At 57.3% G+C, this 15278-nt stretch overlaps 1 protein-coding gene and 1 pseudogene across 4 annotated transcripts; one reads left to right on the plus strand and one right to left on the minus strand.

Moving 5' to 3' along the window:
* C1H21orf2 (chromosome 1 C21orf2 homolog) lies at window positions 2272-13001 on the minus strand. Of its 3 annotated transcripts, none has more exons than XM_018051928.1 (7): window positions 12699-13001; window positions 10901-10919; window positions 9583-9629; window positions 6805-7034; window positions 6463-6634; window positions 5498-5588; window positions 2272-3388 (listed from the first exon to the last, which is right to left on the minus strand). In XM_018051928.1, exons 1-7 carry the CDS (start codon window positions 12773-12775, stop codon window positions 3257-3259), a joined length of 768 nt encoding a protein of 255 aa, XP_017907417.1. In that variant the 5' UTR covers window positions 12776-13001; the 3' UTR covers window positions 2272-3256. The 3 variants fall into 3 exon arrangements, with proteins under 3 accessions (XP_017907417.1, XP_017907409.1, XP_017907426.1); XM_018051920.1 differs by having other exon boundaries at window positions 5498-5591; window positions 12699-13000; XM_018051937.1 differs by having other exon boundaries at window positions 3287-5033; window positions 5498-5591.
* Window positions 12774-14497, plus strand: LOC102171105 (annotated as a pseudogene). Its single transcript, XR_001918324.1, has 2 exons — window positions 12774-12889; window positions 13974-14497. The product of XR_001918324.1 is annotated as a UDP-N-acetylglucosamine transferase subunit ALG13 homolog pseudogene (transcript).

A 15278-nucleotide genomic window follows, 5' to 3' on the forward strand; every position in this document is an offset into this window, starting at 1 on the left:
CAGTCTCGAGCTCTTTCTTACGATGTGAAGACTATTATTTCAGGCCCTACCAAACCCTGCTATTTCCACGAGGCTTCCAGGGAAGGCAGCCCATGAGTCATTCTTGCGGGGGTGATGGAAATTTGAACAGCATCCACCGAAGCAGACGTCTGTGCAGCAAGTTTAACTGGAGCCCTTCTCTGTAATTCTGCCTGAGGCAGGCTCAGCAGGTGCTGGAGTGTTTCTGGATGATCGTTCTGGAGGCTCCTGTGCAGGTGCACTCTGACGGGGCAGTGGGAGGAACCTCCCCTGAGGGCCTAAGTGCAGGGGGCGGGGGAGGCCCTCAGACTCTGTTGCAGGCTCCGGAGAGTCTGGCCAGGGGACATCAAGGCCACAGGCAGTGTCTGCCTCGGTCTGATGGTGGAGTTGGGGTACCCACCCGTCGGGGTCCGCATCTGTCAGCAGTCCCGCCCACTGGGTGTGTGGGGGTGGTGAGTGACAGTCTTGGCTTTCCTACTTGTTGACATCTTGAGGAAGTGTTGATGCAGACACTACACCCCTGGCCTGGCCAAGGTTCACAGGTTTGTCTCTTCAACCCTGCCCCACCCACCAGCCCCTGAGGAGGGGGAGGGGTATCTGTGGGGCTCCTCAGGCCAAGCCGTGGCCGCCCACCTTTCTTGCATGATGCTGTGATGGGCAGCTTTGCCTTTATGCAGAAACAGTGCTTTTTCCTAAATGTCAAAAGTAACAGTCCTGCAGAAGCAGAAAGACACCGACTTCCCAGGGAGCAGGCCCCTTGTTGAACAAGCATTAAGACTCTCGGGCCGGTGACAGCAGAGTGCAAACCCAGCTCGGGGTCCCACGTGCCCATGTGCCCCGGCTGAGGAGCACAGGGCCGGTGCGACTCTCATCCTGGCAGTACTGTTGGCCTCACTCAACCAGGCCACCGTGCACTGCCACTCCCAGCTGGGCTGGCACTCTTCTTGGCCCGAGAAGATGCCACGGTCACATCTTGCCTGCACGGCATACCCAGGTCCTCCCAGGCTTTGGCGGGTCCCTTTGGAACCACAGGCTTCCCAGGAACACCCTGGAGCCCGTGTCCATTCACAGCACCCTGGAGAAGCACTGTCCTGGGAGGATGCTGGCAGCAGGGCCCCTTGTTTCTTGTCTGGTTTCCCAGACAAGATGGGACCTGTGAGTATCCCACAGGCTCAGGGGCGGAGGCATCCATGAATGCCGCCCCAGGGAACGACTATCAGAGGGTGGCCCAGCGTCCTCCTGCAAACAGAACAGCCCTGGGCTTGGGGACATGGTGGGTCAGTGGCCCCTGGAAGGCTTGTTCCCTCCTGCTCCTTCTGGAAGGTGCCCCCAGTCAACACGATCAGAGGGCACCCTGAGAGTGTCTCCCCAGAACTCAGAGCTCCCCTTCTGACTCACTGTGGGGGTGGGGCAGGGTAGAGGGAGGGGCTGCAGCTCAAAACTGTGCTGTAGGGGCTCTCGGGGTCCCCGCCCACCTGGCAGTCTGAGATGCGGTCACCTCCATGTGGGAGGCTTTGGTGGGGGGACACCAGCCATCCCCTGGCTCTGGCTGCACTGTGGCCTGGCCCAGTCAGTGCCTTAGCCAGGTCAGGCCCAGGCCCAAGCGGTCCTGCCAGATGAGTGTTGGGCCCTCCATGCAGCATGCTAGCAACTGGCTTGGTGGACCCCGAGGTGGGGTCTGAGATAGTGACTGCTCTCATTCCTCCGCAGCAGCTCACAGGGAGCGCGTGGTGTGTGGCTGACCTCCAGCAACACTTACGAGCACTCCAGATGAACGTGCCCTCTTGGGTCTCAGCCCTCCCCTCCATAACTGGGACCTGCAGGATACACACACAGGGTGTAATGCCAACACCTGCTTTGCTCAGAAACCCTGCTCTCAGTGTCACCTGGGGACAAACTCAGAGTAGGGGCTGTGACGTGAACATTACAAATCAGAGGCCTGGAGTCCAGGCCAGGGGTAGAAGCGCTTTGTCCTCAGTCCAGCCTGAGGGCTTCTAAAGGGCACTGAGTAGGCAGGTGGCTGTGAGTGGGACCCAGCGAATTGACGGGAGGCCCTGACTAGGGAGTCAGAGAAGGTGGGATGTGGGGGTGATAAAGAGTCAAGGGGCTGAGGCAGGTATTCATTCCAACCACGGTGCAAGTCAAGGGCCCCCGACTGAGGTGTACCAGGGCGTGGGGCTGGGGTGGTGGGTGTGAGCGGTGCCCAGTGGGTGGGGAGAGGGAGGGTGTTAATATCACACAAACACACCCAGCTTGTTCTCACCAGGATGGACTTTATTGGGAGCATCCAACATCTCATAATTACAAGAGAAGGCACGTGCACAGCAGAGGTCATCCGTTCTGGATGCCCCCACGTGGCGAGTCCCCACTTCCCAAGGCCAGAGCCCACCCCTGCCCTGAGAACTACAGGGAGCCCCACAGATAAACCACGCCTTCCCCAGGGCTCCCAGAGGAGACGAAGCCTCAGCGGGTGCAGCTCCCTCTTCCCAGAGTCAGGGGTCTTCCAGGTGCTCAGCCAACCCCCTTGGGTCTGTGCACCCTCAGCTCCCACTGGACGCCAGCACCTGCCACTTCCACCCCAGGAAGAACAGGCAGGTGCTCCCTAACGGCTCAGACAGCCCCTCCTCCCCCTGCACTGTGGCCCCAGGGCAGCCCCCGGGACTGTGGCTTCCCTGCCAGCGACGCTCCCCAACGGAAGAAAACCTAAGGCATGGTTTCCAGAAGCTGTCCCTTCCCATACAGCTGCTGCTTCTGACCGGGTCCCCGTCGTCCAGCCCCTCATGCAGGGGCAGCACAGACCCGTGTCGTGTGAGGCTCTCGACAAGGGGCACAAAGTGCTCTGCAGACAAACATCCTGGAGGTGGCAGGCGGCCTGTCCCTACGGCTGCCTTCATTCTGGAAGTTCGCTGTGGTTGACAGAAATCCATCCCATGACCGAGTCACAACTGGCATGGAGAAAACACGTGAGCAATGCCGTCACCTTAACAAGAGTGAACCTGTCATGGAGGACACGCCTGCTCCCACACCAGACTTCGGGAGAGCATTTATTAGGAGGACGGCTGCAAAGCCCACCCCAAGGAGGAGCCACACCAAGGTGGTCCTGGGAGACAGGAGGCACCCAGCCACGACCCTCCCAGCAGGGGCACAGGGCGGTCTGCCTGGCAGCCTTTCCTGCCCCTGCTGGGCGCCGTCTGCAACAAGAGCCCGGCTTCCCAAGGATGCAGCCCTGTGCCTGGGCTCACTCCACGTCCTCCTGCAACTCCTGCTTGTGCAGGGCCTGGAGCCGGCTGACCACAGTCTGGTGGACAGCCTCTAGTCCCTCAATGTCCAGCTCTCGCAGCAGCATCAGGATGGCCGTCAGGATGTTGTTCTGGGGACACAGAGAGTCACTGCCTGAGTGCCACGCCTGTGACGCTGGGCCACCCACACCACACACATACACACACACACCCCCACCACCAGAGCACAGCCTTCAGGGGGCAGCCTTCCAGACAGACCTGGGCGGATGGAAGCTGTGGCCATGGCTGCGGTACAGCGCTCGCTGCCTGCAGGGACTTTCTACGAACTGACTCACCTCCTGCTCACAGCCCCAAGGCCCAGAGAGGCTGAGTAAGGGGCCCTCATCACACAGCTGGTCAGCGATGGAGCAGAGACCAGAAGCAGGTGCTCAGGAATGTGTTCAAACGCACATGGGCGTAGTGTGTGATGCGCACACACGTCCACACGACCACACCCGAGTCCCATCCGCATTTGAGCAGAGAAACGCCATGTCTACTGGGAAAATCGGGAAGGATTGTACACGAAGGGGCTATTTGAGCTGATCCTTCTTGTGGGATGACTGGAGGGATGGCCAAAAGCCAGAGCACGTGGCCCATGTGGGCACGCTTGGGATGCTGGCCCCTGGCCTCTGCAATGCCCTAAGGCTCCTGCTCCCTCAAATCTCGCTAGCTCCCTGTGTCCCCAGGTCTTCCTGGCCACCAGCACCTGCACTCAGAAGCTTGTGGGGGGCTGGATGCCTCAGGGTCACCCAGCTTGGGTGACCACAGGGACCCCTGGAAGCAGGGCCAGATCCTTCTGTCCTCTGCTCTCAGAGCAAGCATCCTGTTTGAGCAAGTGTGATAGTCTTTTGTAGGTATCTGTGGCAGGCACGGAGTTGAACCAGTACCTTCAGTCCCTGGTCCACTCTCCTTGGCAGAGGCCCTGCCATGGGGGTGGGGTGGGAGCTCCTGGCCTAAGCCCAGCCGCTGGGCAGACCTGCCACCGGCAACAGTACACACCTTGCGCTCCTCCTGAAACGTGTGGAAGGTGTGTGCAGGGACCCGGAGCTGTCCCACACAGCCACCTCGCGGAAGAGCAGGCTGTGGTCCCAGGGGGCAGTGGCCCACTCGGGCGGGGCCGGGTGAGGGAGACTGGCCACAGGCCCACTGACTGCTCTCTGGACCGGCCTTCGGCCCGCAGTCACACCTACCACAGCCTTTGGGGGACACCTTCTGGTGGGGACAGGGCGTCAGTGTGTTCACCTCTGTACCTCTGGTGAACTCTGCGCCCATTTCAAGTTGTCACTGCACAAATGAGGGAGGGAGGCCCTGCTGTGGCTTCGGGCAGCCCTGCTTGGACGTGGCGCCAGCCTTTGTGAGCCCACCACACCCTATGGCATGGGTCAGGCTGATCAAGGGCTGGAGCAGGTGCCAGGGGGTCCCGTCCACCCCCACAGACCCCAGTCCTGTTCAGACAGCTCCCTCCCCCTGTGCCCAGGTGGCGAGGTCCCCTCCAAGTTCTCCCTGCCAAAGACCGGGTCAGGGGATGACTCCAAACCTGCTGGTGGGAGGGGGCACACAGGGAAGCTGCTGTGCCAGCCAGAGGACACAGAGGGACAGATGGCTCCGCCCTTTGGGGGTAGGGCGGCCCGTGAGCAGGGACGAGCCCAGGCCCAAGCCACAGTGACTCGAGCAGCAGATGGAGGAGACCCTGGAAGGAGCTGGTCTTCACTGATGTACCCCCGCCGGCCACGTGACCTGCGTTCAGCCAACACCCGTGATCCTCACAGAGAAGCCTGTGGAGCCCGGGGGCCCGCTGTGTGGTGCCCACACAGGGACACTGCCCTGCCCCTGCCCCCGCCCCTGCTGGAACATCCCCACTTCCGACAGCAGGCAGGAGGGCTCTTCCCAAGCAGCAATCTCTCTGGGTTGAGCACTGCCACAGTGACCTTCCCAGCCACCAGGACCACCCTCAGCACAGGCCCCCGCGCTGGGGACCCCACCGCCCACACAGGCACCCGCTCTCTGCTTGCCATGTCCTACCAGCTTAGACCTGGACGTGACACTGGACCCAGATGGCTGGTTTCCTGCCCCCTGGGGCCTGGCTATGTGCTTCATTGCAGTGTCTCCAGCCCTGTCCCTCAGCTCTCAGCCCCCAGCGTCCACACTCTGGTGAGAGGGAACCGGGGCCACCTCCCACCAGGCGGCCTCATCACACTCACCCTGCTGGTGCGACTGCTTGCAGCCTCCCGCTGTGAGAACGGAGGAAACCGGTCCCGGGAGGTGGGCTTCAGGCCAAGCTGCCCCTGGTCACTGCTGGCAGGAGGAGGACAGCGGGGTATGAGGCCTGAGGCGACTGGAGCCCAGCCCTCGCTATTCACACATCTGTGGGTCTGGGCCTGGCGCCCCAGGACACAGGGAGGAAAAGACTCCTAAAAGCAGACCCTACCCATCTGCAGGGAAACTGCCACTCCAGACTGCGCTTCTGGGGGCCGGGAGCAGGGGACAGGGGCGTGGGGCAGCACGACTTCTCTCAGCCCTGGAGTCACCTCCCTCCCCCTGGAGCTCACACAGGATGGGGGCACTGACACACACCACATGAGAGCCCGCACATGGAGGGGGGCCTGTAGCTGGCCCTGCCAGGCGACAGCCACGCGCCCTCTCCCCATGCCGAGGGACAGCCACGCCCCCCTCCCACCACGCCACAGGACAGCCACGTGCCCTCCTCCCATGCTGCCGGAGAGCCAGCAGGTGGCCCTCATTTGCGGGTGGTTGTCTGGCCTGGACCCCACTGAGAACAATGGTCTTCACCATGTTCATTACGTCCAGTTTCTGCCCTCAAACATCCATCAGCTGAGGTACCCTGTGGGTCAGAAAGGGCCTTTCCTCGGTCTGCACGCCCTGCCATCCCCAGGACTCGTGACCAGTGGCTCACGTAGCCAGGGCCACAGGGCTTCCCTCCCGCGCAGCTGGCCCCATACCTCCACCAGCGCACCACCCGAGTCCACTGCTCCCCAGGAGGGCTGGTCTTGCACTTGGCACGAGCTCCCTGCCCTGGGCCTTCTCTCAGCCATGCGGCTGACACCAGGCTGGGGCCCAGAGCCAGACCAGAAACAAGCACACACACCCCCACCCCCAGTCCCAGAAGTGCAGTCACAGGAGGGCTGGGGAGGCCCACGAACCACACCTGGCCTCCCCCTTGCCGAGGCTCAGAGGATCCTGTGTCGTCTCAGTGGCGGCGTCCACAGCACTCAGGGTGTAGGACAGCTCGGGTGGGCCGTTCCCCAAGTCCTCTCTGCTGGGGGCTGTGACCTCCTCTCCCTCCATCAGCGCCCGGGACACCTCTTCCTCTGTCACAGCTGGGGGGGTGGTGCAGACGCATCAGTGGCCTCACTGCACATGAGCCCACCCGGCCCAGCCTGGCTGTCCCCTAGGCTCAGCCTGGTCCCCTTCGGAGAGGTGGCTCAGCCCTCAGGAGGCCGGCCTCTCGGGCACCTGTGATGGGGCGGGGGGATGTAAGGGCACCCACCCTGGTTGTCCAGCTTCTGCAGCTGCGGCAGGGTGCGCAGGACAGTCATGCGGTAGAGGTGGGGGCAGGTGCCACAGCAGGGGTTCTCGGCCAGCCAGAGCACTCGCAGGCGTGGGAGGCCCTTCAGGTGGACAAGCTCTGCGAGGCTGGGGATGCGGTTCTTGCGCAGGTACAGCTCGCTCAGCTGCCGGCAGCAGCTCACGGGCTCCAGGCTGGAGATGCTGTTGACGCTGTGTGGATGTGTCTGTCAGCACCGGTCCGGGGCCCCCACCTCACCATGCAGACAAGTGCTGCCGGCTGGTGCCCATCTGCCCTCGCCGTAGGGTGGAGAGCAAGGGAGCCCCCAGGCCCAAGAGAAAGTTTCACCCTCCAGCTGCAGTGGGAGCGGCAGCCCCTACTCTGCTGAGGCTGTGAGGTGTCCATGTTGGGGTGGGAGTCCATGTCGGGGTGGGAGTCCTCCCCCCGAGAGGACAAGGGACTGAGGACTCCATGGGACACGCCAGTGAGCCCAAAATGGGCAGCAGCCAGGAAAACCCACGATGAACCTAAGCAAGTCCACTCAAACCCCACACGACCAAGACCTGAGCACTGAACTTTCAAACCCCATGTTCACGAAAGAATTAACTACAGAATTAAACTGAGTGAACCGGAAAGAGGCAATCATCCAGACACCAGACAGAGATCTGCAGGTTTGAGATTACAGAGCAGGGTCACCTCCTGCACACCCAGATGGACCAGCCATGAATGCAGGCTCAGTTTGAGGCGGTGGCTGACCATAAGCCTCAGGCCAGGGGGGAACCTGCCCGTCCTGCCAGACTGTCTGGACCACTCTCTGTTGGATGCTGGGCTGGGCTGGGCAGGGCAGGGACGTCCTCACTCATCCCTAGGGTCACTTCCACCACACCCAACACTGCCACTGAAGCAGCGGGACAAGGGTGCCACCGTCTCAGCACAAGTGAACCCAGGCTCTGGGATCCTCGCGATGGGGGAGCCACACAGGCTGTTGGGGTGGAGGCTTGAGGTTGAGGGCTTGCGCTGGCAGGGGCCGAGAGACCCCTCCTTGACCACTGGGCTGTGGCTGCTATTGCTACAGACCGACTGTGTCCCCAGATCCACATGTTGAGATCCTGACCCCCAGTGTGGTGGTGTGAGGAGGCAGGGCCCCCATGAGTGGGGCCAGCGCCCTTATGAAACGGACCCCCAGAGCTGTCTGAACCTTCCGCCAGGTGAGGACACAGGGCGCCCTCACCAGACACTGGTCTTGGACTTGTGGCCTCCGAACTATGAGGGACAAATGCCTGTGAAATCCCGTTAGAGCAGCCAGATCCGACTAAGCCTTCCCACCCACAGGCATTGAGACCAAACCAAAACGATGTCATTGCACAGGACTGCCACCCAGCGGCCTGGGGTCAGTGGCTTAGCCGCGGGGGCCCCAGTTCCAGAAAGGCTAGGAGTCCAGGCCACAGCCCCAGGGCACCGTCCCTCTTCGGGCCGCAGCGATGAGAACCCCTGCAGTACGAGGGGCCTTGGGCTCAGAGGCTGGGGACTTGCCCCGGAGCCCTCAGATAGCGCTCGGCAGAGATGGGGTTAAGTCCACACCTGCTCCAAGTTTCCTACTATTTGGGGACTGAAAGATAAGGCCTTTTTTGTCAGGTAAGGCCTTCTAGACGCACATCCCCCTGACAGCTTCACTGACAATCATGACAGGTAAGTGACAGCAGACGCCAGGCGCTTGCACACACTGGTGGCTCCGCCTTCCCCACTGCATCCATTCCTCCTCGACCCCACCTCTGCAGTCACTGTCTTACAGCCGGGGGAGCTGAGGCACAAGGGCCAGGTTGGGCCCAGGCGGGGGGGGGGGGGGCGGCTCCGGGCCCACTCCTTCATTCATTCCTCTATCCTGCAAGCAGGTGCCAGCCCCGGCCGGTCGGGTCAGGGCGGGCGTGGGTGAGCACAAGCCGGGTGGCAGAAGGCACCCAGGGTGACCGCCAAAGGCACAAAGAACAAGCGGGTCAGGAAGGACAGGGTGGCCAGTGTGACGAGGAAGTTAAGTCTCAGGACCTGCATGGGACCCAGGGCCTGCGACCCCACACAACCTCACATGCAGGGCGAGTCCTGAGACCTTCTGAGCTGCCAAGCAAGGAGTTAGGCTTCATTGCAGCGCTTCAATCTCCACGAGGTTTACACATAGGGACCTGCAGAAAGCACTCCAACATCTGCAGGGGCAGCCTCCTCCCCAGACCCAGAGTGGGTGGGTCAGAGTTCAGGTGGCGAGAGACTTCCTCCTTCCCTCACCTTCCAAATGCCCCCACCCCACCCGGAGCCCAGAGCCTCAAAGGCAGCATTTGGCTCATTCAAGGTTTCCTTAGTCTGTTAAAAGGTGTATGACCCTGCAAGAGTAACTATTATCAAGGACAGACCATGCAGTGCAGGGAGTTGGCAGAGCTCTGGGCACTGATGGAACCAGGAGGGAGACAAGGCTGACACTGGGGGCGCTGGGACAGACACAGCCAACCTGGGGTGGCACCCCATGACCCAGGGATGGGCGGGGCAAGCTCCGGGGGAGGCCTGGGTGCTCTCCAGGAAGGAAGGCAGAGCTAAGGAGTAGCCAAGCCCTGGTGCTACCTTGGTGTGGCCTGCAGAAGCAGGTCTCCCAGACCACGGTTGGGAGTTATCAAAGGATAATCAGTTATTCAGGTTATTGACCAGCCCTGATCTGGACACTCTCATCTTCCAGCCCCGGTGACTTAGGAGGGGTGGCTAGCCAGGGTTCGGTACCTGAGGGTGATCACTTCCAGGCTGGGCATTTCCCGGCATATGGAGATCTATGAAGGAAAAGAACATGACTGCAAACATCACAGGATGCTGGCATGTGACATCACATCTCTCCAGCAGCCGAAAGAACCCAGGGGGAGCTGCTGCCCACCCCCTGACAAGAGCCCAAGCGGAGGAGCCTCCCCCTTCCCCTGACTAGGAACACACAGGGCCACCAAATGCTGCCAGCCATCGAGATCGGGCATTCCTAATTGTAGATATCCTCAAAGGACCTCAGTAAGGAGACCTCAATGGACAGAAAGCCTTTCTCTCTACTGTCCCTGACATCCAAGGAGAGGACAGAAGCCCCTTCTTACCAACAGAGCTGTTCTGATACGGAGACAGGCTCAAAACTAGACCCAAGAACACGTTACAACTGACTTAGGGGAAAGGGGCAGTGGGGCACAAACTGGTCCATGAAGACCCGTAACCTGTAAGGCTGTTGAGCAGTGGAGCCCCGAACATGTTTGTGTCTGTCTGCCAGACAGTGGGCATGGGGCCAGAGGGGGCTCCTGACATCAACAAGCTGTCTGGTCAGAATCCTTCACATTTCCACTGGATCTGTTTTCTGTTACAGTAGTGTTTTTGCTGCTACAGAATCAGGCCCAACAGGCTTTTCTGGAGGGCTCCGACACTCAGCATGTCCAACTTTGCTTTTCAGGATAGGTACAATTTAAGTTCCAAAACAGAAGTTGATAAGAACCAACTGCTGGGGACCCCACTCTGTGTGAGCTGGAGACATTCATCCCAGGATTCAGGGGTGGGGTGGAGGGTGGAATTGGGAAGAAACCGAGTCACAGACACTCAGCTCCGCCCAGCTCCTCTCTCTGCCCCTGCCCAGCCCTCATCTCTTCCTGCCATGGGGATAGGGAGTGAAGATGGATCTGACCAGGGAAAGGGCTAAAGTGAGGAACCTCCTTAGCGAGATGAAGTCCAAGAATCTATTAAAAAGTTTTTAAAAAGACCCCTTCCGCCAAGCCAAGTGCAACTGTTCCTTAAAGTCAACCAAGCCCGTGGGGCCCTTCCTCAGGTGAGAGTGGTCTACATCCGGGATCAGCCCCCTCCTCCGTGGGGCCTGCTACTCATCCGCGGGAGGATGTGTGAAGGGACTTCGGAATTAACTTGGGGTTACAGAACTTCTTTTCACACATGATTCTTCCTTACTAAGGCTGCTAAAGTAACAAATGGACGGGGGCCTGGATGGGGATGGGTGTGGGTCTGTCTACTTAACCCTCCTCCCAGGGATCAGGGACCATTTGGAGATGACCAGCATGGTACTTACATCAGTGAGACGGCTGCCCCTGGAGAGAGAAAAGACATACATACTTTTAGTTTGTCGAAGATGAATAAAAAAACTAAAAACAAAAATTAACGACAAACGTCTACAAACTTGAAGAGTTTACAACTTTGGACTCCCCTGGTGGTACAGTGGATAAGAATCCGCCTGTCAGTGCCGGCGACATGACTTCCATCCTGGTCCGGGAGGATTCCACATGCAACTAAGCTTGTGCACCGCAACTAAAGAGCCTGTGCTCTAGAGCCTGTGAGCTGCAGCCCATGCGCCTACAGCTCGTGCTCCGCAATGAGAAAGCGCCGCGATGAGAAAAGCCCGCGTACTGCAACTGGCGTATGGCCCCCGCTTGCCACAGCTAGAGAAAAAACCTGCATGTAGCAACATAGGCGCAGCGCAGCCAAAAATTAAATTCCTGAGTTTTTAAAAAAGAATCTATACGTGAGGAAAAAAGAAAGGTCTATGATTTCAACGACAAAGTAAAAGAAAACTTTCCGAGATAACTGACAGAGCTGCCCCAAATCATTTCCTGGTTGATCTTGGACAAAACGATTTGATGCTGATGGCTGCTCTTCAGACTAAGCAGTGGCAGAGGCTGCCCTGTCTGAAGGACACAAAGACTTACTCCTTCTCAAGGCTGCTGTGCCCAGGGATAATTCTCTAACATACCTAAACAAGGGAGTCTGCAACAGGACAAGTTCAAAGGCTGAACTCATGACTTATGAAACACACTTCAGAAAGCCTGAAATGCGGTTGTTGTGCCTCCCTCCCGAGGGGAAGGCTGATTGCTCAGGGAAAACAAAGGCATGCATTGTTGAAAACAAATGACAGGAATGCTGTGGCCAAAATACCAGATGTGCGGGGCAAAGAGAAAGGCTTCTAATGAGCAGGCAGATCTCACTGCAGTCAATCTGCTTGACACCAGCAGGAGGATTGTCCGCTTCTAGCTGAGTGCCACCTGAACTGTCCAGGGCACAGAGGCGCTCGGAACCCTGCTTGGAGTCTCCAGTGAACACGGGCAGACCTTTCAGGAGTTCCAGGAGCACTCCTGGTCCTTCCTTGGCTCAGCTAGCCCTGGCCGCCCTGTCTTTGAGGCTGCACTGCCCCCATGACACCTGTATCTCTAACCATTACCTCCTAGACAGAGAGTCCCCTGGGGACAACGCATCCCTACCCAGGGCTCAATTACAACAGTTGTTTACTGAAGCATCACTTTGGAGCCTCAGTTTCCTTTCTTTGCCCTAGAAAGGGTGTTAACCATCTTGATCTCCCATCTCATCAGCAGGCTTGGCTCCCAGGGCTGCTGGCAATTTCAGAAAAGACACCTCTCTACAGAGGACTGTCTGCCCCACCACAGCCATCTAGAAGCCCAAGGGCCAGTCTTCAAGGGAATTCCAATCGTCCTGTGCAAGGAGGGCAGGTTTGGAGTTGTGTGTGAAACACCATCCGGTCAGGAGGGACGAAAATTCTGGAATGGTCTTGCCAAAGGCCCCCCTGAGAGTATGCAACACCTCCGAGAGGCTGGGCGGACCAGACAGGAGCCAAGAAGGTGAGGCCCAGATGCCCCTCCTAGATTCCGAACCCCTCTGCATCCTCCGCAGGCCCTTGCAGGCCCCGCTCCAGAGAAGAGGTGGCGGGCAGGGGTCCCCGCTCCAGGGCGGAGGTTCTGGAGAGGGGTCTCCATTTCCAGAAAGCTCTTCCCAGCCATGCCCCAGGGCGGGGGTCCGGGGAAGGGTTGCCCGGCAGCGGGGAGGACGCGCGGGGACGGGCTCTGGCCTCTGGTCCTCACCAGCAGTTGAGCTTCCTCACGCTGTGAAGCTCCGAGGCCTTGGCCCGGGACAGGACCATCTTCCGCGTCAGCTTCATGGCGGCGAGCCGCCAGGACTCGAGACCCGAGCAAAGCTCTCAAATCTCTCGCTACCTCGGCGAATGTTGGCCAGACCTGAGCGCGTCTCCAAGGGGCGGAGCCCGCGTCGTTAGGTGCGCGTCCTGAGAGCCCATTGGCCCTCTCTGAGGGGACGGGCCGGCGCGAGTGCAGCGGGGCCGCTTGGGCTTCCGCCTCGCGTCTTGGGTCCTCCCCCACCTGCTCCGACCAGCCCTTGGAGCCGCTCGCCCAGTTCTGCGCGTGCGCAGTGATGGTGACGCAGGGTTCTGACGTAGCTCTGCAGCGACCGGATTGGAGGCGCCAGTCGGCTACGAGAGACCCCACCCGAGTCCCAGATCCTAAGCCTGGTCCCCATCCCTACCCCGAACCCCGAACTCCAACCCCGGGTCCCCGTCCTGGCCCCGAGGCTGGTGAGTTAGAAGTGATGGTCTCTTTCAGTTCAGTCGCTCAGTCGTGTCCGACTCTGCTACCCCATGAACCGCAGCACGCCAGGCCTCCCTGTCCATCACCAACTCTCTTAACTGCCTTGAATTAGGAAGATTTGAAGTGTTGAAACGAGAAATCTAGAAGAGTTCTAGGGCTGCGCTGATTCCTCTTCCTCTCAGCGTTTAAGGAAAGAAGGCAGGTGTCAAAGGTAACAGAGCCCTCACAAGTAGTCAAACATTTTAGAAATCAAAGGGTTGCTTGGGCTGCAAAGTACCTTAAAACAGGTGTCCGTGATCTCAGACCTAAGAGGTGACAAGACCAAACTCAGTCTCCTCTCGGACGCCTTTCCCACTGGACCCTGGTCCTGTGTTTGGCTTGTCCAGCCCAGTCTCAGCAAAGATCCTGTTGTTATCCCCACCCTGATCTCTGCGCACCCTCATTGTCTGATTTTGTTCCTCTTCCCTCCCTCACAAGTGGTATGTAATATTCTTGGCCTGTCGTTTGTAAGATCCTCTGCCCTTGAGGTCTCCTCAGTTCAGTTCAGTTCAGTCCAGTCGCTTAGTCGTGCCCGACTCTTTGCGACCCTATGGACTGCAGCACACCAGGCCTCCCTGTCCATCACCAACTCCCGGAGTTTACTCAAACTCATGTCCATTGAGTCAGTGGTGCCATCCAACCATCTCATCCTCTCTTGTCCCCTTCTCCTCCTGCCTTCAGTCTTTCCCAGCATCAAGGTCTTTTCAGATGAGTCAGCTTGGTTTTTGTTACTGTAGGGACCACCAGCTTTGACGACCTCATTGCGTGTGTATTGGCACACGACAGTCTGCAAATAATCCAGAGCCTTGGTTACAACCGACTTGTCCTACAAATAGGTAGAGGAAAGGTGGTACCTGAACCATTCAGTACTGAGTCATTCACTCTGGATATTTACAGGTATAAGGATTCTCTGAAGGAAGACCTTCAGAAAGCAGATCTTGTTATTAGTCACGCAGGTGCAGGAAGCTGTTTGGAGACTTTGGAGAAAAGAAAGCCACTTATAGTGGTTATAAATGAAAGGTTGATGAACAATCATCAACTGAAATTGGCAAAGCAGCTACACAAAGACGGGCATCTCTTCTACTGTACCTGCAGCATGCTTCCTGGGCTGTTACAGTCAATGGACTTATCAACACTGAAATGTTTTCTTCCTGGCCAGCCAGAAAAATTTTCTGCATTTTTGGATAAAGTTGTTGGATTACAAAAATAAACACTAAACTCTCAACACTTTAAAACACCCCTCAAATTCAACCCCTGGAATGTGGTTAAATCAAGTTTAATATAGAGTATATGTTTATAGAATAATATAAATTAATAAATCTCCTACATCTATAGAATGTATAGAAAATTTTATTTGTGAATGTTAGCATTTGGGTCCAAATTCTAATTGCAGTTTCACAAGTTTATTAGATTTTTTCCTAATCTTCATATTTTAGTAAAAGAAATATATAGTGAACATTCACGTAGTTTATCCTTGAATCTCAAAGGACTTGGAATCATGAAAAAAAGAATTAAATATGAAAGCTTTGACAAAAACCTCAAATGTAGTTACTTTATGTTCCTTAGGGTAAACAATGAAACAGTAACAGACTTGTAAAAAAACATTTGAGTCAGAATCTTTAGCTTCATACTCCAAGAAACCAAATTAAAACAAAACAAAAATGATGGGTTGTGTCCTGTGAAATAAATTATTTATATAAGCTCAGTAATTACCTTAAAAAGATTAACTTTTGAGTCAGTTGATCTATTATACTTCAAGAAACTATTATCCTGAAGAACAGAGTGGAGTGGATGTATTCATTTTGTTCCTATAAAGTATAAATAGAAAGTGACAATTAAATGTCAAGAAAAACAAACAAACAAACAAATGAGTCAGCTCTTCACATCAGGTGGCCAAAGTATTGGAGTTTCAGCTTCAACATCAATCCTTCCAATGAACATTCAGGACTGATTTCTTTTAGGATGGACTGGTTGGCTCTCCTTGCAGTCCAAGGGACTCTCAAGAGTCTTCTCCAACACCAC

Source organism: Capra hircus, chromosome 1, assembly GCF_001704415.2.
Source record: "Capra hircus breed San Clemente chromosome 1, ASM170441v1, whole genome shotgun sequence".
Classification (NCBI taxonomy): Eukaryota; Metazoa; Chordata; class Mammalia; order Artiodactyla; family Bovidae; genus Capra; species Capra hircus.